Raw genomic sequence first — 26,290 nt, forward strand, 5'->3', positions numbered from 1 at the left:
TTCTACACAGAAAGAGTTTATGTCCAAAAATGAGAATATCTAAGAAAAGGAACCAAGGATGGTTTCACAACTCTACAAATATGCCATAAAAAAATTGAACTGTACACTTTAAGTTGGTGAAACATACTTTATGTGAATTATATTTCAATAAATCTTTTTAAAAAAGAAGCCAGGAGACAAATTCACTACAGAATAAAAGGCAAAAGAGATAAAACAAATTCGGCATTTGCCAGGAAAAAAATTTATTGTGGGATAGTTGAAAATTATGACCAAACGACTTCATACGGATTCAAGGAACTTGGTGAAAAAGTGGCCATCATGAAGGAAGAGTTCAAAGTGCAGATAAAAGAATTGACAGAAGTAATAAGACAACATAAGAAGGTAAAATTGAGCCCAAAATGTAGAAGAGAAAAGTGATAACATCACAGACATGGAAATCACACAATGAACAACAGATAACTGTTGAAAATCTAAAGAAATGGCGGACAGGTTTAGGAAAACTGAGCAAAAGAAAAAAGAGTTTTAAAGAATTGTAGAAAAAATCATATACATGGGAAACAGCTACAGGAGAGTTCATGTTCGATTGCAGATTCTTCAGAAGACAAAACAACCAAGCACACAAAACATTTTCAAAATATAATCCAAGAAAATTCTTCTAAAATAAAAGACTTGAATCTATAAACAGGTATACCATCTTCCAGGAAGAAGTAACAAAGATTAATCAGCCTAGAACATACTATATAAAAGTTACTGGACTTCAAAGATATGATCTTTCAGACAAAAAAATCAAATTGCTTCAAGGGGAAGAGATAGAAATCAGGTTGGCTTCATACTACCTTAAAGCAACAGTCTACATTGCAGAAATTCACTATCTTCAAACACCTCATAGAAAGTATGACTCAAGAATCTTATTTCTAGCCAAAGCATAGTTCAAGCATAAAGGCAATATGCGGGTGATTTCAAATATACAATTATTCAAAGAAGACACTTCCTAGACTCCTTCTTGAAAACAGCTACTAAAAATTAGCTCCGTCAATTAAAGACAAATGGAGAATGAAAATAATTAAATGTCCAATACGGTAAGTTACAAAAAGAATAGCAGAATAATCTTAGGAGCAAAAGAAGGGAGACATTAGTAAAGATAAAAGCAACAATTAAAGAACTAGAAAAGAGAAGAACTGTAGGACAAACAAACACCTCCTAGAGAATGTTCCTAAGGAAAAATAAAAGGGTAAACATTCACCTAAGCTAATCAAACAACATAAATAAGAAGGGAAGATATGAATAAATAATAAAAATGAACATGAAGAAATAAGCATAGATACTGAGGAAATTAAATTTTAAGAGAATACATCATTGTTCAGCTTTATGCAAATAAATGTAACAGATAATTAGCTCGGGAAATATAAATTATCAACACTGATCCCAGAAAAGACAAATAAATCAATTTCTAAAAAGTTTTACAAGTTAATTATATCAAATCTTTCAGGAACATAAACCTTATGTTAAACTCTAAATGGTTCCAGAGTGTAGAAAAAAAATTTCCAAAATCTTACCAACTCAACATTGACACAGTCTAATCCCTAAACATTATAAATAAGGATACTAGCTGATAGACTCTAGTCTATTATTAAGCAAACATATATCATGATCAAGAAAGACTCATACAAAAAAATGCAAAGGTGGGCTGGGTGTGGTGGCTCATGCCTGTAATCACAGCACTTTGGGAGGCAGAGGCAGGCAGGTCACTTGAGGTCAGGGGTTTGAGATCAGCTGGCCAACATGGTGAAAACCCAACTACTCAAAATACAAAAATTAGCTGGGTGTGCTGGCACATGCCTGTAATTCCAGCTACTTTGGAGGCTGAGACAGGAGAACTGCTTGAACCTGGGGAGCAGAGGTTGCAGTGAGCCAAGATTGAGCCATTGCACTCCAGCCTGGGTGAAGAAGTGAGACTCTGTCTCAAAAAAAAAAAAGCAAAGTTAAGTTTAATATTAAGAAATCCATTATTGTAACTTACACATAGATCAAAGGAGAAATACTGCATAAACATTCCTGTAGATGCTGAAAAGTCATCTAACATTTAATATCTCTATTGAATTACAAAAAAAGTGCATTAATACAATACTAATATATCAGTAGTTTCTTAATATGAAAAATATACTACTTTATTTCAAAGGCCAGAAACTATACAGTGAGTCTCATTAAAATCAGAAACAAAATAAGGGTGCATACCATTATCACTATTACTTAACTTTGGGCACTACTAGCCAATGTCATTAGAGAAGAGAAAGAAAAAAAAAGTAAGTTCAAAAAGAAAAACGAAGAAAACATTATTATTTGCAGATGAGATGAACTACGTCAGAAGTCCCAGAAAAACCAACTAAAAAAAAAAATCCCTATTTCCAAAAGTAAGAAAATTCAGCCAGGTTGTTGAGAACAAAATTAAAACACAAAAATCAACAGTTCTCTCTATATAAACCATAATCATCTAGCAAATATGATAGAAGTATCCAATTTATGATTACAAGAGATATAGTAAAATCCTTAGAATAAGCTAAAGAAACGTACATTATTCACATAAAGCAAACTTGAAAACATTATTTAAGTCCATTAAAAAAGACCTGAATAAATAATAAGATATATCATATTCTTATATAGGAATGACAGTAATGATGGCATCCCCTCTAAATAATTCTATAAATTGAACTTTCTAAATAAAAACACTGACACCATATTTTTGAAATAAAGCAAGAAAAAAGCAATAAGGGATAATCAGCCCTACCAGGTACAGAGAAGCATTATAAAAATTACAGTAATTAAAGTAGTTTGGTACCAGCAGACGAACACGAAGATCTATGGAATAGATATCCCAGAAGTAGATGTCAGTCTGTATTGGGATTTTGTTTCTGATAAAGTTGGCATTTCAAATCACTAAAATTGTGTATTTAATAAATAGTATTAGGACAAGAGGGTAGAGATCCAGAAAATATAAAATTAAATTCTTTCATGTTAAACCAAAATAAATTTTAGATAAATTATTTAGATTGACTATTTGGATAAGAAAAAATAAAAGTAAATTATATATTTGACTTTATAAAAATTTTGTTTTTCTTTATGGCAAAAATCCCAATTATATTTTTTATTTCCAAGCATTAATTTAGCTTGTTTTATTGTACCTCCATGGTCATTTAAGAATATTCTTTTTTCTCTTCATATAAATGATTTGAATATTTAATCCCTTCTTTCATTTAATCAGATTAAACACACTTATTCTTATCTAATAATTCAATATGTGAAGGCTTTGTAAGTCTCATTCAGCTGTTTCTTTTCTGCTGGGGCTTAATTTTGAGTGGCTTGTTTGTTTTGGTTTATTTGTTTGTCTTTAGAGTCTTGACTACACTATCACATTCCATGGAACTTTTCTAAAATAATTCTTCTTTAGAGATTTGCATTCACTTCAGCAGTAGTCAAGGGGCACGGTCATTTTAAACTATATTCTTGGCTTGAGGATTTGTAGATCACTCAGGTGGTACAAAATCAATGGTGCTAGGTAGCATTTTTGTTCATTTTGATAGGTGGTATTTTCTTCCTTTTAAAAAAGTTCTAAGTATTTTCTAATTTTCACTTTGATTTCTTTGATTGATGGACTATTTCAAAGCTTCCAAACTTTTGTTATTGTTTTTTGCTACCCTCAATTACCTTTATGAGCATTCTGCAAGTGAACTTTCATCACTACTGCTTTATTCAGGCTCTGGATACCTCTTGCTTGGACTAGAATAACCACTGCACACTATCTATGGTACCAATGTTGTCTTTCCACTAATGTTCTTTGTTTTTTGTTGCTGTTGTTGTTGTTAACTGTACGTACTTGCATGTCTAATTGAGATCTTACAAAACTATTCCAGACAAAAATTCACAGACAAAATCTCCTAGAGAGGATATCAGAGAGGAATTGAATCACCTGGATTCACCTGAAACAATAGAGCCCATTGAATCAGGGCAGTCAAACATGCTTCCTCTGAGGACACAGTATTGATTTGTTTAATTTCTGAAAGGTCATCAGCCCTGAGAAAAGGAACGGGAATTGTTCATTATCTTCCATAGTCTGTAACCTCATCCCCAACAGCTGCAAGGACATATGTATAGGGAAGAACCTCTCCTTCTCCTCATTCCCCCTCCTCCATTGCTATACACACATAACTGCTCGAATTTATGTTCATCACCATGTCCTGAGACAAGCTTTATTTGCTAGGCTTCATGTTTTCCACAGAGGCTTGCCATGGGAAAGCCTCTCTTTATATGCCCATCAAATCAACAGACAAGGCATTATTCCCCGCTTGGATTCATCCCTGGAGTGACTTCAGTTCACTAACAATTCCTGATCAGTATACCTATCCATGCCTGATCCTAAGTCACTGTCTACTCACTGACTTAGGCAATACCAGCTCCAGAAGGCAAAACACAAGCCAACAGAGTCAAAATCTAGCCAAGTCCAGGCCTCCATTAACTTGTACCAACTGCAGCAACTGCTTCCTGACTGATTTCCCTGATTTCTATCCCTCTTGCCACCCACAACACATGTCTGCCAGAGAAATCGTCCTCAAATATTACATATTTAAATGCCTCCCAAATTAAACCCTTTTCCCCACCAAATATCTTCAGTGGATCCTCGTTGTTTAAAAAATAATGTACAAATGAAGAGAATCAGAAATGGTAGACAATAAGGTTATTATAACATACTCTATAATCACATAGTTAACCCCTCTGTATTTGTGATTTCCACATCCATGAATTCACCCAACTGCGATGAAAAATATTCCTCCACCCAAAAGTGAATGGCTGAGTCTGTACTGAACATTTTTTTTCCCTGTCATTATCCCCTAAACAATACAGTATAATCACTATTAACATAGTGTTTACATTTATTAGGTATTATAAGACATCTAGAAATGATTTAAAATATATAGGAGGATGTGTATAGGATATATGCAAATACTACACCATTCTATAAGAAGGACTCGAGCATCTGTGAATTGTGGCAGCGTCAGGAGGTCTGGAACCAATCTTCCATGGATATTGAGGGAAAACTACTTGCTTTTGTTCTCAGCATCTTTAATAGACATAAAGATATATAAAGTAATAATTACACCAACATATTATTGGGTTTGTAACATATATAGATGTAACAGCAATACAATATATAGTATAACAGTAATAGTACAAAAAGGGAAGAGAGGGAACAGAATTATAGGAGTAATATTTATCTCACTGAGATTAAGTTAGTATAAATCTGAAGTAGATAATGCTAGGTTAAGATGTATATGGAAAGCCTAGAAAAACACTAAAAATATAACTGCAAAGACATCACAAATAAAGAGAATGTGTTAGTCTGTCCTTGCACTGCTATAAAGAAATACCTGAGACTGGGTACTTTATAAAGAAAAGAGGTTTAATTCTACAGGCTTTATAGGAAGCATGATACTGGCATCTGCTCAGCTTCTCAGGGAGCCTCAGGAAGCTTACAATCATGATGGAAGGTGAAGGGGGAGCAGGCATGTCACATGGTGAGAATGACAGCAAGAGTGTGAGAGACTAGGGGGAGGGGAGCTGCCACACACTTTTAAATGACCAGATCTCATGTGAACTCAGAGTGAGAACTCACTTATCACCAAGAGGATGGCCCAAGCCATTCATGAGGGATCTGTTCCTATGATTCAAACACTTCCCACCAGGCCCTGTCTCCAACACTGGGGATTACATTTCAACATGAGATTTGGGTGAGGACAAATATCCAAACTATATCAGAAAAGTATAGACCCAACATCTGTTATGCATGTAGATATAAAAACTCTCAGCAAAATACAAAGGATTATACAAGTTTGCTAGGGCTGCCATAACAAAGTCCCACACACTGAGTAGTTTAAACAACAAAAACTTATTGTCTCACTGTTCTGGAATCTAGAAGTCCAAGATCAATGTATTGAGAGGGTTGGTTCCTTTTGAGGGCACTAGGTAAGGAGCTGTTCCAGGCCTCTCTTCTACCTTCTGGTAGTTTCTTGGTTTGTGGCAGTGTAACTCCAATCTTCACATGACATTCCCTGTGTATGTGTGTGTCCAAATTACTCCTTTTTATAAGGATATCAGTTACAATGGACTAGGGCCCACTTTAATCCCATATGATCTCATTTTAACTAATTACTTCCACAAGGACCCTATTTGCAAGTACAGTCACATTCTGAGGCACTGGGGATTAGGACTTCAACGTATTAATTTTTGGAGGTCACAATTTAACCCAAAACATACACCTTGGCCAAGCAGAATTTATCCCAGGAATGCAAGATTGGTTTAACATTTGAAAATTAACTAAGGTAACATACCATATTAATAGAACAAAAGACAAACCCCGCAAGATCATCTCAATAGACATAGAAAAAGAATTTGAAACAATTCAATACCCCTTTATGATAAAAATCTAAAAAAAAAAGGAGGCTGGGCATGGTAGCTCATGCCTGTAATCCTAGCAGTTTGGGAGGCCAAGGGAGGTGGATCACTTGAGGTCAGGAGTTTGAGATCATCCTGGCCAACATGGTAAAACCTTGTCTCTACTAAAAATAAAAAAAATTAGCTGGGCTTGGTGGTGCACACCTATAATACCAGCTTGAACCCGGGAGGCAGAGGTTGCAGTGAGCTGAGATCGCACCACTGCACTCCAGCCTGGTTGACAGAGTAAGACTGTCTCAAAAAAATATATATATATAATATATAATATAATATACATTATATATTATATATATTTTATATTATATAAATATACATTATATATTATATATATTTTATATTATATATAATATACATTATATTATATATATATTTTATATTATATATAATATACATTATATATTATATATATATTTTATATTATATATAATATACATATATATTATATATATATTTATATTATATATAATATACATTATATATTATATATATTTATATTATATATAATATACATTATATAATATATATTTTATATTATATATATATAATATATATATAATAGGAATGAACCTTGAAAACAATTACACTAAGTGATAGAAGCCAGTTGCAAAAAAAAAACACATATTGTATGATTACATTTATATGAAATCTCCAGAATAGGCAAATCCATGGAGATAAAGTAGATTAGAGTTTGCCTAGAGCCAGGGGTGAGATGTTGGAACAACTGCCAATCAGGGTACAGGATCTCTTAATGGGGTGATGAAAATGATCTAATATGTATTGTGTTAATGGTTGCAGAACTCTTTGGATATATTCAAAACCACTGATTGGTACCCTTTAAATATGTGAATTATATATGATATGTGAATTATATCGCAATAAAACTGTCAGAGAAAGCGAGAGAGCAAGAGAGCAATAATCTGTAATGGAAAGCTTCTAGACACAAAATTTTTGATTGTAGACTATTTTCTTTGGTTCTGGCCCTATTCACTCAGGCCAGCAGACTGTATTAGGGAAGAGTTGGCCAAAGCCCAACTCTCTTGATCTGTGCTTTGCCCTGAGCAATTTATTTTGTCAAATTAGACATACACAGTCTAGTTTTGCATATCCTCTCCTAGGGTTTTTGATGTTTTTATCTTAGGAGGATGGGGCATGGAGGGTATGTTTCCTTGTTTGAAAGATGTGATGGGTTAAGGGCCAATTGTCAGTTTTAGTTTTCTTGACCCCTGACTCATCATTTTCAACTCCAACAGCTTCCAGTATCAATCACACAGGAGCCAAACTCTCCATGAGCCAGAGAGTTCTCCCCAGTGCCTAGAATTTCTAATTTTATTTAGTGGACATGCAGTCACTGCTCAGTGTTCTTAGAGATCTAGGTGGGAGGGAAGTGATCCAAGGGAACCTCGTAAACAATGAAGAAATAGAGATGTTTTGGCGCCTTGGTCACCTGGTGCTGTAACAAATTGTGAGGCCAGGGATAAGGTTCTGGGACTGAATTGCCTTGGAGCTGGTTGGGTTGCATGGGTTAGAGTTGAGTTCCATAAGTAGAAAACAGGAGTAAAGAACAATTGGGGTGGAAGCAGGGGCAGTTCAGGTAAGCTAAGTTAGTTTGAAAGAATCCCAATTTTAATGCTCTGGAAGCTGTGTATGGACTGGTTTATGAGGCTCACTCAAAGCCCCATAATCCACTCAGATTCACTCAGCCTTGCCTGTATCCCTCCCATCCCTGTCCTCAGAAGCCCGGTTGCTACTGCAGTCATACTGCATGCTGTCTCACCTTAGCTGGGGGTGGTAAGGATCAGACTTCAGTGTGGTCTCCTTCTTGCCTGCTGCTGTTGGATCCAAAGTAGCTCAAGCACAAGGGTCTGACCCAACTGGTTCCATTTCCTTAGCAGCTCTCCACAGAAGCCAAGTAATAAAACCTTGAAGTATGGAGGAACCGATCCCTGGTAAGGTGAACATTGACCAGTAAGAAAGACACAGGAATCAGGAGGGAGACGGCCAATGAACTTCTCTTTCCTACCTTCCTTCCACCCTTCCATTGTCTGCGCCACCATCATTCTACACAGCTTCTTCCATGACAGCCTGGTGACTAAGAAACTGCCAATGTTTTCTTATGAGTCTATGACTAGCTAAGTAATGCGGCACTTTGTATTTGCTTTCTCTGCTTCCTGGCTCATCTCCTTTTTTCCCTTTTTCTTCCTGCTCTGGGATTATAACCCCCAATAAAGCATGAATATATATGCTTTTTTTCATGCTCTGTTTTCTCAAAAAAATGAGCTAAGAGCTAAGACAGAGCCCCAAGCCAAACACTCTATCTAGAGGAATCAAAGTAAAAAGATGAAAGACTCAGGTCTGGTGAAGGTAGGAACAAAATCAGAGAAGGAATGAATAAAAAGGGAGGGTGGTGAGTTTCCTGATTATCACAAATAGTGGCAGATATTCAAGGTAGCTGTCCTCAGAGAGTCCTCAGAGGAAGACATTAATTACATGCTGTTATCATGTACATAAATGTATATGTGCAGGAAGTAAAGGAGTCATGTGGTATAAGGAGAGCCTGTAACAGTAAACTTGATTTAGTCTGGGAGAAAACACCATCTGAGGTAAGATCCAATACTGGGACCTGATAAAGGGGTGGAAATGAGAGGGAGCGGAGGCTGTTCCAGGCAAAAGGAATGACATCTACAAAGGCTCTGCAGTGTGAGGTACCATGCTGAGCATGGGAACAGAAAGAGTTCTTTCCACAGAGAAAAGTGCCTCCCAGTTTTGACTTCCATTTTTTAAAACCTTAATCCACAATAAAGAATGTATTTTATATATTTTTTCTTTTTTTGAGATGGAGTCTTGCTGTCACCCAGGCTGGAGTGCAGTGGCACAATCTCAACTCACTGCAACCCCCGACTCCCGGGTCCAGGTGATTCTCCTGCCTCAGCCTTCTGAGTAGTTGGGATTATAGGCATGCGCCACCATGCCTGATGATTTTTGTATTTTTAGTAGAGATGGGGTTTCACCATGTTGGTCAGGCTGGTCTCAAACTCCTGACCTTGGGATCTGCCTGCCTCGGCCTCCCAAAGTGCTAGGATTACATGCATGAGCCACCGCACCTGACCTATATTTTACATTTTAACCCAGTACCAATACACATATATGTGCTTATACAACTGTAACAAAAATCATGAAAAAATATTTAACCTTACTGGATTGGTGGCGGTGGTATGGGGTTCACAATAACTATCGACCTTTAAATGTGCATATTCTTTGACAGAATGGTACCACCAGGACAGTGTACCACTGTGTTTACTGCAGCATTGTTTGCAGCTGTTTATGCACATACAATGAAAGATATTAAGGTAGATATGTAGGTACTGACATGAAAAGATGTACATGCTTGATAGTAAAGAGAAAGAGAACAGTGTACATATGATGCCAGTTTGTTAAAAAATCTTTATCTTGGAAGGAACGTATCTATAGAAAAAGGAACAGGGATGAACGTAAACTATGGAAGGTGGCTACTTAGCAGAGGAGATTTTTATTTTCCAACTTTTGTATTTCATTATTTCTGCCTTTTAGACTACATGTATTACGTTTTCAATCATGAAAAAAATCATAAAAATACGATTATATCAAATGTCCAAAATAACTTGATGTTTCTTGTGGGTGATAATACAAGTCAAATTATAGCATGCTTCACTGGAAATTCAATTGTTTTAGTAATTGAGGTAGCAAATTACATCAAGTTTGACTAAACTGGGCATTTTGAGTTTTAGCTTCGTAAAATCACCTTAACCCTGTGAAACAAAGAGTGTGAGTACACCTTAGGTGTGACTTTCACTGGTGCTGCCTTCTCGTTCATTGCTAAGAGACTTAAACCTGGGAAGCAGGTGGGCAAATGTCAAAAGATCAAAGAATCAATCGTTAGGACTGGAGAGAGACATCCAAAAGCATGCTCCCTTAGGGGAAATTCCCTTGGTTATTGTGGGGCTGGCTATAAGAAGGTGCAAAGTTTTGTCAGAAGTGAAAAGCTTTCAGTAGCAGGCTTTCCTCCATCTTACTTGATTGCTTTTGCAAAATACTGCAATAAATCTAGAGACTTGTATTTGACCTAATTGCTTGGATAAAACTGAACTTTGTACCCCACCAACATGAAGCTATTAAATTGCTCTCTCCCCCTACATCCCTCCACTACCCCATGCCTCCCTTCACCATTGTATCTTTAACTTTAAATTTTTCTGGTAGGATTGGGCTACATAACATTTCAGGCCTACCATATTAGATGGGCCATACAGTTAGGATAAACTCTCTGGTATCTCAGAAGTTTCCCTGCAGCATTTAGATTAATAATTTACTTCCTTTCTTCAGGATGAGAGTTTCTCCTTAAAAATATTTAAAGAGTGGCTATATAATCCTTATTTAGATTCTTGATGTGAGGCAAGAGAACAACAAATCTTTGTAGGGGTGGTTTTTAAATTAATTTCTAAAAAGGTAATGTTTAGTGCTGACAGGACCAGAGTCTGCTTATCCCACCCTCTCCCTAAATAAGAAACACAACCCTCATGCGCAGAATCATCCTCACCATATAAAGTGAGTGAGTGAGAAGAAACCTAATCTTTCTTCCTGTGGAACAGACTGCTTTGGCAATGAGCCCAGTCATTTAGGAGTTCTCCATGATCTGTTATTTAAATCCAACTCATTATGACTGATTTTAGGCAAGAAGCCAAAATGAAAAGATGGACTAAATATATTTTTGGTTTTTCCATCCTGTCCCTTCTCGCCATCTCCAATTTTGACACAAGTGTTAACTCTGAGGTCAGGGTTAGATATATAGACACCTCAACATAAGCACTCCATTAATCCAAAGCTAAGCTTTCTAAAGGTCCTGTGGTTTCGGATGAGATGGGATGCCACCATATTCCCAAGTAGACAGCAGCCAGCTGAATTCCAAAATTTCTCATGATACTGAACTTAAAACACCCCTTACTGTAGCTTAAATTCCAAGTCCTCAGGCTGAAGACGTCCTCAAAAGATGTATTATCTTTTTTATCCCTAGCACCTGGCACAGGGTCTCATGGGTGTTCAGGAAATGTCTTCTGAATGAAACTCTTAGGTCTATAGGTCTGTGTTTCCCCCATTTTTCCTCACATTCCACAACAGTGGCTATTCAATTGCTTCTCAAAGCCCTTCTAGCTTGCTTATAATTAAAAAAAAAAAATTTATATATAATCCATCTGGAATGTACTTTTGTTCGTAGCATGGCAATATAATTTTGCCCCAATCTGAAGTGCCATTTCATAACATATATTAAATTCTCATTGACTTTACATTGTTTTTGTTTTTCCCTAACTTCAATAAGCTGCTCTATGAATTGTTTTATTTCACTCTTCTTTTCCTGTGTCAGTAACATACTATTTAAATGATGGCAGCTTTAGAGTATACTTTAATAGTAGTAGGGCAAAATCTCCCAAATCATACAATTCTATTCTTCTTCTTTTTTTTTTTTCATTGAGACAGGGTCTTGCTATTGCCCAGGCTGGTCCTGAACTCCTGAGCTCAAGCAATCTGCCTGCCTCGGGCTCCCAAAGTGCTGGAATTACAGGTGTGAGCCACCACATCTGGCCTCAATTATTCTTTTGAAGTACTGATTTGACTTTTCTCACACACTTTTTCAAATAAGTTTTATTTTTTAGGTTTAAATATAAGACAAAAGCAAAGCCAATTGGAATGATGATTAAAATTGTGGCAAAAGTAGATGTATATATCATTTTTGGAGGACTGGTTTTCTATAATATCAATTATAGTCTTACAATTTAGGAAAATGGTATATCTTAATATATTCTGCTTTTTAAATGTCGTTAGTAATGCTTTATAATTTTTCCTCATAATTATCTTTTATATTGCTTGTTAGAGTCTAAATATTTTATAGTGTGTTGTAATGAATAGGACTCTATTCCGTCATATTGTTTTAACATGATTTTTTTGATGTTCATTTTACATCAAACCATTTTATGGAATTCTTAGCTGTTCATTTATTCACCCAATCAATATTTATTGAGCAACTGTCACATGCTGGGCATATTTCTAGATATAGGGGATACAGTGGAGAACAACATAAATGTCTATTAAGGAATACACTTTGCTGTAAGCCCCCACCTCACTTCCCTCAGCTTAAATGAATGAGGAGTTTTGTTTTTTTCTCACATAATGTGAAGTCTGGTGCAGGCAGTTTGGGGCTATTTTGGTTACTCCATAATGCCAAGATAAATTTGGAAATTTTCAGTCTTTCTGATTTATCTGCAGCACCTTCTGCATCCTATCTGCATTCCAAGAAGGAAGGTGGGCAAGGGCACACATGGGTTAAAAAAAGCACGATAGCTGAGCTGCCTGTGCTCCTTACCCTTTCTAACTTTCCTAGAATTCAATCCTATGACTTTTGCCTACACTCAATTGGTCATGTTCATGTCCATTAGCCACGTCATTGCTCCTCTCAAAGTACGATCTTCTTAGAAAGAAGGCGAGAAATCTGAATAAGCATCTAGCAGGCCTGCCATGAGACAAAATTCTTGCCCTTATGAAGTTCAAAAATTTCATATCTGAGAGTCTTGGATTTCAACACGTCAGCCCTTGGACCCTTTCTCTATCTCTAATCACCCCATTGGTGGTCTCATTCGGTCTCACGGCTCTAAGTAGTTATGCTAGTAACTATCAAATTCACATTTCCAGTTCAGTTCACTCCTATGAACTTCAGAATCACATAACCAACTTGACATCTGCACTTGGATATCTATGGAGTATCTCAAATTTAACCTGTCCAAAATGAATACCTTTACCAAAACTATTCCTCCTGCCAGTCTTCTCATTTCAGTAGATAATTCTATACTCCTGATTACTCAGGCCAAAAACCTTGGAGCCATCCTAGACTGTCTCATATCTTATGCCAGGAAATCCTGTTTGGCTCTACCTCCACCTTCTAACTACATCCAGAATCCCACTGCTTCTCACCATTTCTACCACTAACATTCTGATCCAAGCCACCACTATTTTAGCCTGCATTACTGAGACAGCCTCTTAACATATTATTCACATAGATAATCCTTTGAATTCTCAGTTCTTTTTTTTGACAGGGTCTCGCTCTGTCACCCAATCTGGAGTGCAGTGGCACAATCACAGCTCACTGCAGCCTCAACCTCCTGCACAGCTGGGACCACAGGTGTGTAGCACCATTCCTGGGCAATCTAATTTTTATAGAAAGGGGGTCTTCCTATATTGGGGTCTCCCTATATTGCCCTGGGCTCAAGAGAGCCTCCTACCTTGGCCTCCCAAAGTCCTTGGATTATAAGCATGAGCCAGCACACCTGCTCAAACTCTGTTCTTGACAGACCAGAATTTGTTTTAATTGATCTTACCTTATCATTTACCTCTGCTACTTATCCCACTATCATTCCCTATGCTGTCAGTACCAAAAACTGCAACTCCTCTATAATCTCAAGGTTATGCACTCCACTTTTCACAAGCATTCTTATCTAAACCCATTATTTCCTCTATTATTCCCACTCCAACATCCCTCTAACTCCATCAGGGCCTACAATCCTTTAATCCCATACTTTTCCACTGCTCCTCACTTCCCCTTATACTCTCATTTTTCTTCTTAAGCTTAAATTCCGTGGTCAATAGTTTCTTTGTGCACATGCCCTCAACTTCTTTGTCCTCTTCATCATACTTGTTTGGCAAACTCCCAACCCTGATTAAATCACCTCTCCACCTAATCTGGGCCCAGACCCACAGAGTTGCTGGACTGGAGAAAAAAATAAGCTGACTGATCCCACATTCAAATAATGATCAATAATCTCAAGTGAAACATTTAACACTGCCTAGAAATCACACTGTTTCCCTGGGCTTTTCACTGTCAATCTCATCCATTTCTCATCCTTTCCTTTCAAACCTCCAATTCCCTTTCTCTTCAATATTCAGTCTCATATGATGGTATTCCTTCATAATTCAACAAGAAAACTAGAAGAAATTCAGAGACTTTCCACGAGCTCCTACATTTACCTACCTACATCTGTGCTCATATACTTACTCCTTTCTCCCGCTGATATGAATAAACTCTTTGTATTCCTATCTTAGACCAACCCAGTGTGCACTAGATTCCATCTGATCTCATTTAGTCAAGGATATCTTTCCAGTAATTCTCCCCTCTATCTCCTGTATCATATTTTCCTGTTTTACTGGATTATTTCCATTTGTATACATTTCTTTTCTCTTAAAAAAATAGAAAAACCTTTGACTCCATTTCCCCCTTCCAACCACTATGCTATTTCTCTTCTTCCTTTACAGCTAAACTCCCTGAAATAACTGTCTGTATTCACTGTCTGCAATCTAACTCCTCCTACTCTCTTAAGCCCATTCCAATACAGCTCATCCACACCATTTATTGGGAAGAGTGCTTACTAAAGGTCAATATAACATTTGTCCTAGTTTTGGTCATCTTTCACATCTCAAACCCCACTGAACTACTTTGACTTAGTTCTAAGTCAATCCATTTATTACATGCTGTCACCATTATATCACTTATGATTGTAATTTTATATTTTTATTCTTTAATTATGCTTTCTCAATAGACTCTAAGCTCCATAAGGACAGGGATAATGTCTACTTTTTTTTTCTTTTTGTGCTCTTTACCCCTACCTATTTGTCTATCACAATTTTTGGTCAGTGACTAGCACAATGCCTGGCACACCAGGAGGCCAACAGTAAATGTACATGGGAATAAATGCTTTATCATATTCCCATTTAAAGTTTGGAAAAAGGAGGTCTGTAGAAGTAGAGATACCACCTCAAAGGTACACTGTGTATTACTAGTAGAACAGGAACAATGAATAGAATATAATGGATCATGATGCTACACTCTGGAGTTATGAGATGTGGTTCCTTGTTTTATAGCTTAGGCGTTATACCAGCCTCTACCATGTTTGGGCTGGATGGGACAAACTATGCAATCTAGTGCAATGTCAAGTCCTTGTTATGTCCATGAAGGCTTATTTGCCAGGTCAACAGAGCAGCTTCACACTTTCAACTGCTCTTGTTCCTATAACCGAAGTGCCCAGGGAGAAGGTCTCTTTCCCCAAAGCATTCATGTGAAATTATGCTTCAGAGTAAAATTCTTCAGATACACATCACTCATCATTGATCGACAGATTATGAACCTGGAAGAATACTGGGAGGAGTGAGTAGGAAGATCAACTTAAAGTATAACATTAAGATAGACCCACTGTCAGTTGAAGACCAGTAAGAAACAGAGGAAAAGCATTTTAGAAATGAAATTGCTAGACAAATAGTTGTATATATCAAAAAAGTTGATATATGCAACTTTTAAGGAACATACTGCATTAAAAAGATTTGTGGCCAGGCACGGTGGCTCGCGCCTATAATCCCAGCACTTTGGGAGGCCGAAGCGGGTGGATCACGAGGTCAAGAGATCAAGACCATCCTGGTCAACATGGTGAAACCCTGTCTCTACTAAAAATACAAAAATTAGCTGGGCATGGTGGTGCAGACCTGTAGTCCCATAGCTACTCGGGAGGCTGAGGCAGGAGAATTGCTTGAACCCAGGAGGCGGAGGTTGCAGTGAGCCGAGATCGCGTCATTGCACTCCAGCCTGGGTAACGAGCAAAACTCCCGTCTCAAATTAAAAAAAAAAAATTTGTGTTCACCAGTTGGATATATATTTTGAGAAGAGCAAATTACCAGGTAGAACTACTACTAGTTGATCATATAATTTATCATAAAAAATGGGGCACTCTGAGAATAAAGAGAGGCAATATTGAAAATTATGCCAGGACAACGGGTGTTTCCTAGGCAAACGAACAAGACTGGTCGTCTTTAGTAACCATCCCCTACTTACCATGCATGAAGAAAAGCAGATACTGATTCAGTCACAAAATATCTTCATCAGGCAAATCAACAGCAGCAGCAGTAGTCAGAATGAACAGGATACCAGTCCACTGTGGGCTTTATTTTAACCCTGAATAGTCATGCTAATCCTTACCATCTCCGCTGAATATAAAAAGAGTAAGAGTCACTTCCTTTATATACTTGTTTTTCTTGTCCCCTCACACACCTGATCTATATTCAATCTTTAAAAAGGCCATTTCTATCCCTATTTGAAGTTTAAATTCTGATTTAAGAAAGGACATACTGTTCTGTACTAAGTCAAACAAAACTATTCTTCAAATTTCCAAAGGCTTCCCTCTTCTCCAAAGGTTACATAAACCGTATCTTCTTTCATCAAGACTGACTTCTAGGTCATTCACTGAATCAACATAGCAAAAACAAGTCACTAGCCACAAACCTTTATTGTTGGGGTCAATACATATATCCTTTTGAGAAATGTTTTGAGCCATTCATTTGATGGCTATGAACACATCAGAATCTGTTTTACTGGTATATTTTTGGTTTGCATGACAAGGGAAAAGAGATTATTGCAAAATTATGAATCAAGTCCAAAAGGCCCGATTAAAAAAAAAAATCTATAAAATGGAATGATTAAACACTACCCAGCCCTACTGTGTCAACAAAAGCTACACAATTCAAATCAAGAAGACAATCCCATACAAGTCCAGCAAGGCAGATGTTGGCAAGTAGAAGTTAAACAAGCTGTTATACAAAATGCAAAAGGAGTTAAATTACAAAAAATAAAAAACAAAATTTTAGTCAGAAAACTTACTACATAAAGCCATGTAAGAATGTGCATTAGTTGTTTTCTTTAAGGGGAAAGGAAATCAAACTGTTGGTTTTCTATTCAGAAGAAAAAACAAAAAGCGTTTGGAAAATATCTCTAATATTAAGTGAATTCTTTCTCATCTGCTAACTAGAATTTACAAACAACTGACTTATCCTTGTCAATCTGTAAAAATGAGAAAATTAAACCAGTGTTTGGCCTTCAGTGGGACACTCATAACACCCGAATGAGGTCCAGAGTAATCCTAGATCGGGAGATGTCAATGTTGAGTACTTGGACTTCCACTTTTTCTCCGGGGCCTAGTCCAAGGCTCCTTCTCTTCTTTGTTTTCGAAAGTTTTGCTTCTGTTACATTTCGTATGGGAATTAGACCAGCTTTCCCCACTCCTATATCCACAAAAATTCCAAAGAGAGTGGCATTCTCAACTCTGCCTGTAAGAACTGTCCCAACCTGCAGATCTTCCAGGCATACTATGCTTCTCTTGAAATCAGGTTTATCAAAATCTGTAAGGAAAGAGAAAAAAGTAAGTGTAGATAAGGTATTGTACTTCCTATATACAACATAACTTTGTGAATAAGCACTTATTACACAATTCAAGAAAATTTACTTTCTTCTCTCCGACTTCTAACATGTACACATTATTAGCATTATACATGAGGATTGAGAAGACAGTCTTATTTTCCTCTCTCTGAAGAGGTGATGAGAATACATATTTGCTTAATAAATATACAAAGCTAAACTACAAACACTGAGAAAGTAAGACCTTTGGAAACAAGAGACTGGAAGTTTTTGTTTGTTTCCCCCCCAGTGCGTGGATTATTAAATTGTTTAAAGATGGTAGAAAGTACATCAACTTTTGGTCAAATGTGGATGAAATTTAAATGTTCTTTCTTCCACACTTCTTCCCACAAATTTGGAACTCAGAAAATCAATTGCCATCCATTTCAAATATATTTATTCAATCAAAATTTATGGATTCTTGATTATCTATGGTTCAGAATCCCAGACGAGGTAGTACCTAAAATTCTTTCTCTTTTTTCAATTAAATTCATCAAACATTTATTAACTCTATTATTTCCTAGCCAGACATTCTGCTGGGTGCTCTAGAAACAACGATGAAGATACAGATTTCTGTTTCCAAGTTCTTTATAGCCCTCTTTTCTTGCTCACCCCAGTATATATTTCTTTGTTCATTATTGTCCAAAAGGTGGGCATAAAGCATGCCAAGGAATCATTATGGTTCTAGTTAAAAACAAAGGTTTTTATGAGGGAGACAGTTAGAACTAACACTTTAAATGGAGCTTGTGGATTATCTGTGGACTCCATTTATCCATGCTTCTCTTGAAGGCCCCCTTTCCTAGGATTACTGAGTGTTGACTCTAATAACAAAGAACACATTCTATGCTTGGATCTCCTTTTACTAAGGCCTCATTTTCCCCTCCACCCATTCCATTTCCTTTTCCTCCACAGCTGTTGGCTTTATCCTGATGACTTGTTAAAGCTATCCTTTACATTTGTATTAACAACTGGTCACCCCTTTCTTCCCTTCCCCCAGTCTAACCATACTGATACCAAGACGTTTTAAAAATTAAGCTTTTTCCTATAAAACAAAATAAAAACCTTCTTCAAACTCCAAATCTCGCTGTTCCCATAAAAAAAGTATGCTAAAATTGGAATTGATTCTGTGGAATTTTACCTGATGCTAAAGCAGTGAATTCCAAAAGCAAGAAATCTACAGTAGTAATATAATATTACACTAGGCTAGGGCTGTGTCAAAGCAAAGTAGAACTAAGTCACTGATCAGGGGCAGAGGTAGGATGGTCTCTGAGACCCCATAGGCATTGTTTTTATGCCAGCTGCTGCAGATTCCCTAAGGGTTCCTGATCAGCTGCTTAGTTTAATCTTGCATGGAAAATCAGAGTCAGGAACTACTTAACATATTCTTGAAGACAGTCTGGGACACTGAGAAATCAGAAAATCCTCCGTGTACCATGCAAACTTTAACAGTTTCATAGCCAAGCATTTTCAGACCCTGTGTCTGGACTGCTTCTGATGAACCCAATTAGGGAAATTAACTAGTCGCCATAGTGTTAATATACATGAAATTAATTACGCCATTGGTAAAAACAAAAGACAGAATTAGTATGAGGAAAGAGTGAGGCAGTAAGAAAGGAAATATTTTTGAGAAAATGGAGAAAAGACATGTAACATAAGTATCATCATGTGGAAATGCCCAAAATACTATCTGCCCCCTCAAAAGTATGGTGTTTTATGCCTTCCCCACCTTGAAGATGTGTTTAGTGGTAAGATGAAAGTTCTCAGACATTTTGAAAATTGTGACTTACATTAAGGCAAAGGTCAGTTCCAAAGTTTGCCTAAAGAGACCTATTTAAAACTTTGCTTTTACACTGATAAACACCGCAATAACTGGAAAGCTCAGTCCAGAGCCCAGATGCATCAGTCTTTCTGCTCAACTTGGTTGGTAGTTTAATTGGACCATGTAATTTGAGTGTTGATTTTTGCTCTGAGTCTGCAATGCAACTGGGATATTGGAACGATCGACACTATGAAAGGATGCAAAAGTCCAGTATAGGATACCTGCAGTTAGAGCATTTTCTGCCAGCCCTCTAATGCAAAGGATGTAGGCATACCACCTCCAAATCCAATATTTTTGAGAACCACTGCTCTACTTAGTACTCCTGCTAAAAACCACCCAAGAAATTCCCATAAAAGGATACCAGGCCTCCAAATGGAGATGAATTTGTCTGCTGAAACATACACATTGTGTGGAGGACCTCTAGGAGGCTTCTACTCCCACATTTTTGGCATAGTTCTTACTGGGTGTTATTTTATTTTTCTTTAACTTAAAAAAAAAAACCCTACAGAAGAAGGAATAGTACAATGAACTTGCTGGATGTACTTTAAAATTCCTTTAAGCCTTTTCAAAGAAGTATGTCTAACCATCTCAACACAGACTAAACCAGAATAAAAAGCCAAGCTCTACACATGATACCATCAAAACTGGTTATGAGACTACCGAGCAGATTCATTTAAATCTCAGGGGATCCTATTCAAACTTCCTTAGGAAGTAGGTCATTTGATACTGTAATCCTTTTTCACTGGGTCATTGCTCTCAACAACTATGGTTGTTATACTTCCCTCACCATATACCTGTGCTGAAAGCTGAGAGCACTTTTAATTAGAAGGAAAATCAACAGAGAGATATTATCTTATTTGTTCAATGTATTCATTGACACAGAATCTAAGAACTTGGAAGGCTATAATTTAGGAATAAGATTCACTTTTTAGCTTGTGAAGGGACCACTTTACCTTGCACTTCTGGCTTCCAGGAGATAAAAACAACTTACAAAAGGACCATAAAAAATGTGTGCTTCCATGCATACAACAGTACACACATGATGCATTTAGTTTAGCAAATGGGAAATCCACAGTGGACAAGGGGTCCAGGGAGACCACCTGGCTTCTAGCTTTGGCTCTGGATATTAACTATAATGACTTTGAAGGAAGATCACTATGCTTTAATTTTTTCATGTATAAAATGGGGCAATAATACCTATTTTGCTTATGGCACAGGATTGCTATGAGGATCGAAAGAGAAAATGGGAGCTATACAAATGCAAGGTGCTATAATTCAAGTTCAATTGTTTACCTGTTCGAAAGTCAAAGCTTTCAGGCTGACTGAGACCATCTATGATGACCTGTAAAGTGTGTACTGTTGTTTGCAATCTTTCTGCAGTTTTCTCTATTCCTTCCTTCTCAAGAAATGAATTTATTTTTTGTTGCATTTCAGGCTTTCCAATCTCACAGAGTGTCCCTCCAATGGATGATAAAAACCTGCAGTGGAAAAAATAAAAAGCCCAACACTTAATAATATTACTTCTTTTGTAATCTCCCTATACAGATCACCCTAAAATTCATTCATCTTAGACCCATACGTCAATCAATCAGTCTTTATTGAGAATTATGTGTCCTGTGCTGTAAACTGTCTTGAAAAACAAAAGGCTGAGGGAGAGGGAGAAAGTGGATTAAAGGTTTTTATTAAAGTGGATTAAAAGTGCTACTTATCAACTAAAGCACCTGCTCAGAGTCAGCACCAAAAACATTTTACAGTATAATATTCATTACAGTTTAGTGTCACATATATTTTAAAAATAAGGCTATCTATATTTATCTGTTTCCTACAATTTCAGTTAGGAAAACATTTTAATTTAAATTAGCTAATAGACAAACAATTTATGATACCAAACTATAAGAAAATATGCATTAAATATTGCCAGTTTTTGAAAAATGAATGACTCTATTCATGTGTCATATCATTGCTTTTTACTTCTGTATACCCTTGATGGCAGTATTACCTGTGCAGCATATCATCAGCTTAATAACTCTCAAATTCCATCAACAGTTGAGCCTCATATGAACTAAATTATATCAAGTATATTCAGTATTCAGAGTCAACAGAAAAAATATGGGAGGGGATATAGAAAAAAATTAACTCTCTTCCAAAACAGAAGCAGGTAAAACTTCCATTATACTATCTAAAGATGAATATTATCTTTATATTCTTTATACAATATGTAGCTGTAATAGCTGCAAAAAAAAAATCTGCCTTTTATAATTTTATTTTGCTATGTTTACCATTATCTTTGATTGCACAGTTACCTCTCAGTTACCTTTTTAATTCAGTAAGAAGAATAAAATAATTAAAGTGTTAAGATGCATTTCCCCTTCATTTCATGTGAATATTGGGCTGTAGTTTACTTTCTTGACATTACTTGACCGAGTATTTTTCTACACCATTAAGTTCCATTTCCTATGATTAATGGCACTTTAAAAATGTCAACACAGTAATCAGGCAGATAGTGATACTAATGCTCTCAAATCCTTTCCTCTAAAGATACCTCTGGAATACAGAAAGAGAAACAGGGAATTGTCAGAGGTTTGCCTATAATCAGAATTGGGATATATCCCATTTGGCAAGTTGCTGCACTATCAAAAAAAGAATGCTTGTGATTTTAAGTCTTTTTTTGCATTGTTGTGTTGAACCGGAAAGGTCTCTCCAGTGATACTCTGATAATAATAATCCAGCATCTGGTGGATAAAGTTCTCTCATCTCTCATTTAAGTAGGGCAACTCTTTGGATTCAAATGTGCAAACCTCCTACATTATTACAGTCATATATATGGCCAAAAATGGACACGCTGCATGGCATCCAACTAATTCTCTTGAGAATATATTTTGGTTAATGTTCTAATAAAAGACCAAAAAGTTGGTGTTTGGTCTCCCTCTTTGAAAATGAGCTTTCATCCCAAACTGGTGGTCAGTGAGATAACACTATTAAGTCTGTGTGCCTATGGCTTCTCCAGCACGGTGGAAGGCAGTCAGCCAGTATCTCTTAGTGGTGATGGATAGACAGCAGCACACAAGGGTCCTGGTGAAAGGGAACAGCTGCTGGAGCTCTGACTGATGGGGCAGATGACACATGACAACCTATTCCCAAAGCCAGCTTCCTTAGACAACTTTCTAAATAACGCATGCCCTACTGAGCAGGCTTCCCTGGTATTCACCTTCTTGGCTTTATTGGTCTGCAGCTAGCTACTTCGCAGAGTATCTTTCAAAATCCTCAAGATTCTGGCTTATAACCATCTGTTAAAATGCCAAAAAGTATACTCATGAGCTGTAAGTCTAGAACCTTGAATAGCATTTTATAATTATTAAAAGTAACTAAATGGCAGAAACTTCCCAAAGCACTGTATAAGTCTTGGATGCAATAACAAAAACACTAGCTCAGCAGGCCACTTGGAATCTTAAGGTTGCTTTCATGTGTGTACCATGTGTGTGTGAGAGACGGTGGGTGGGGAGGGGTGGAGCTAATTGCTACCAAAGTCACTTCCAAATAAAGAATTCTGCCTATCGTGGTTGCAGACTAACAAGAACATTGGTCTGTTTAACCTGGGTGCATATTTCATATATCATTTTCATTCTCACACACATAAGCCTGAGGGCATTGGTAGCTGAAATCAATAAAAAAGCACCAACTTATGCTCCTAGCTAATGCTTCATATCGATCAACCCTATTTTTAAATGACTACAAAGTCAAGTGCTTTTTATTTTGAAAACTTTCTTAAAGTCAACAAGGACACACACACACACACACACACACACACACACACACACACACACAAAACCAACAAAAGGGAGCGGAACTATAATATGAACTGGGAATAGCATTTGAACTGACCTCTACCTTACTGAATTTTAAATATAGTCAGCTGTATCTGAAAGGAAGCAACGGTTTATACTTAGTAGCCACTCAATAAACATATGTTCTTTAAATACCCCAAGAAAAGTTTATTGTATGTATTCTAAATTTCACTCCAGAATTAAGTGTGATAAGTAGTACCCAATATAAAGTTTCACTTTAGAATTGAGTGTGATAAGTAATACTCAATACAAAGTACTTTCTAACTCAAAAGTACCAAATAAAAACATACTGCATTATGAAGCATGGCATACAAAAGTGAACATGTAGTGATAAGTATCTATCAGACATTATTCTAGATAGATTTTTCTCATTTAATCATGACAACGATCCTAAAAGGTAGGTATTACATCATATAGGAAAAAAAAATGAGGTTCAGGGAGTTTAAATAACTTGCCCAAGGCCATGAAGTTATTCTAACTGGAGTTTCATGCCACACAATATATCTATGTCTGTGTATAAAAAGATATTTAAAATTTAAAGTGTTATATTTGGTTAAGATAGGGAAATAATACTTTTGGTAATTTTTACAATTTACTGGCAGATTACTTTTAACATTAAAAACTTAACATTGAGTAAACCTGCAAAGAAATTATTATATACATGCTTGTAAATAGACAATTCTCTCAAAAGTCAATGAATTATTAAAGTCATATTCTCATTTTCTCCACTGTTTTTGGAAGGCTTTTTCAGGTTGCTGAGGACTGCTGTTTGGGCTGCTGTTTTTATTTAATATGTAATTTCATCCATCTTACTTAAAGTAAGAAAGTAGCATAAATGCAGCAAATAAGCACATCATGTTCTTTAAGCACACATCTGCACAAAGTTAAAACACAGACCTTGCAGCAGAGTTAATGCTTATTTTTCAAACAGAATGCTATATAACCTAAAATGGCTAATATTTTCAACAGAAACTTGTTATAAGTATAGGGCTTTTCTCCTCAAAGAATAAGAAAAGTCTTGTAAGGTTTTTCCCAAAGAATAAGAAATTCTCAAGATTCATGACTTCAGACATGGCCATTCAGTTTTATGTAATCGTTTCCAGCATGGAGATTTAGGAGCTGCGGACTTGGTTCATTACATTAAAGCAATATGATACCCTACAGAGCATAGAAGAACCATGGTGATGCAACACAATCACTTTAAAAACAACTTAATATTAGCATGTGCTTTGTGGGCAAAACACATGATTTACAACACCACCAAGAACCATGCTATAAGGGCAGAGTACATCTAGTTGTCCACCCACTCTCAACACTCATAAGAGACTTTCCTACTTGATTATTTTCACCCATTAGCTTTACTCAGTTTTAAAGTAATAACATCAGCAAGCAAAAAATTAAATGCAAGAATACATCATTTTAGAAATGAATAGGTACAGGTAGATAGAGCAGGCCATAATTTGTAATACAGGTTAAAAATTCAATACTTTAAAAAGAGAGCTTATACTCTAAGAAAATCTGGCCTTTTAAAAAACTATGTAGATTAAACTGTGGGATATTAAAGAAAGTTTAGTAATACTTTATTACTCTAAAAATCTGTTACTGTTTCTATATTTTTCTCTCTATATAACATATGTGTTTATGTATACATTTCTTTAAAAATTATTACTCGCTATTTTCAAATTTACTGCTCTTAATATTAAAGACTGAATATAAATTCCAGTGTGGCAAAAGAGGAAAACCTGCTGCTCCTTTATGCCATCTACAGAGGAGCTGAATTTACACAGGTGAGTATATCACAGTACTATTTAGCTTACAAAAGAAGTGCTGGCTCTACCACAGCAGTCAAATAAAAGGGACAGCAATGTGAGCTGCATTTTAATCATCGTCAAGGAATCTTTTCAAACTTTTTAAAGACAGGGTCTTGCTCTTTCACCCAGGGGCTGTTGCAGTGGTGCAATCACAGCTCACTGTAGCTTTGGACTTCCAGGCTCAAGCGATCCTCCTCCTTTGGCTTCTCAAGTAGCTGGAACCACAAGCCCACCTAATTTTTGTTTTTTAAAAATGTTTTGTAGAGGTGAGGTCTCGCTATGTTGCCTAGGCTGGTTTCAAACTTCTGGACTCAAGAGATCCACCCACCTTGGACTCCTAAAGTGCTGGGATAACAAGTATGAGCCATTGCACCTGGCATTTCCAAACATCTAACCTCCTTGTTAAACAAAGATACTGAATAAGGCCAGAATCCTTAAAAATCTATGCTGGTGCAAAATATATAAGTAATTATAAATTCAAGTATCATTCATGGAGAGGTCCACAGAACTACCTATTGTACTACAAGAGCTAACAGATAACTAGTGAAAAGAATATTTAAATGGCATTTCTTGGCATAATAACCAGAGAAAGGGCAAATAATTCTCCACCAGAACTTACAGCTGAGACTGTTTTATTTTTTTTACAGTAAATTAACATACTAAGATAAACATTTAAAAAATGTAACCCCTTCAGAAAGAGTCATGAAGTTGTTCTGAAAGCTCTTCCAGACTCTGATCAAAGAATATATAGTTTAAAAAGGCATGCAGCTATCTGGGCAGGGGTGGGGGCATTTTAAATGCTATTGCTTGGTACCATTTGGAGCACCTCCTGCATATATGAGTAGCAGAAAAAAAAAATGAAAAGAGAAAGATTTGCTGTCATAGATGAAGGAATGCAGTTTGTCTTCCAAAGGACTTGGTTTACAACCATCAGACTGTTATCTGCTTCTAACTTCTGAAGAACTTACTAAATGTTTCCTGCTTTTTCAAAGAACTGCTATAAATGTACAGAAACTGGATA

At 36.5% G+C, this 26,290-nt stretch overlaps 1 protein-coding gene across 4 annotated transcripts in view; it reads right to left on the bottom strand.

Moving 5' to 3' along the window:
* Nucleotides 1-16,831: 16,831 nt before the first annotated feature.
* Nucleotides 16,832-26,290, bottom strand: part of SRBD1 (S1 RNA binding domain 1) — a 218,101-nt gene continuing 208,642 nt past the window's right edge. For all 4 annotated transcript variants that reach the window (XM_012450585.2, XM_012450583.2, XM_012450584.3 and 1 more), the window contains 2 exons: nucleotides 20,907-21,091; nucleotides 16,832-17,739 (listed from right to left, as the gene is read on the bottom strand). In XM_012450585.2, the coding sequence (XP_012306008.2) occupies nucleotides 17,450-17,739; nucleotides 20,907-21,091 (475 nt within the window). In that variant the 3' untranslated portion in view covers nucleotides 16,832-17,449. The remainder of the gene's footprint in view (nucleotides 17,740-20,906; nucleotides 21,092-26,290) is intronic.

The sequence above is a fragment of the Aotus nancymaae genome, unplaced genomic scaffold, assembly GCF_030222135.1.
Source record: "Aotus nancymaae isolate 86718 unplaced genomic scaffold, 86718_ANA_hifiasm-v0.15.2.pri h1tg000057l, whole genome shotgun sequence".
NCBI classification, from domain to species: Eukaryota; Metazoa; Chordata; class Mammalia; order Primates; family Aotidae; genus Aotus; species Aotus nancymaae.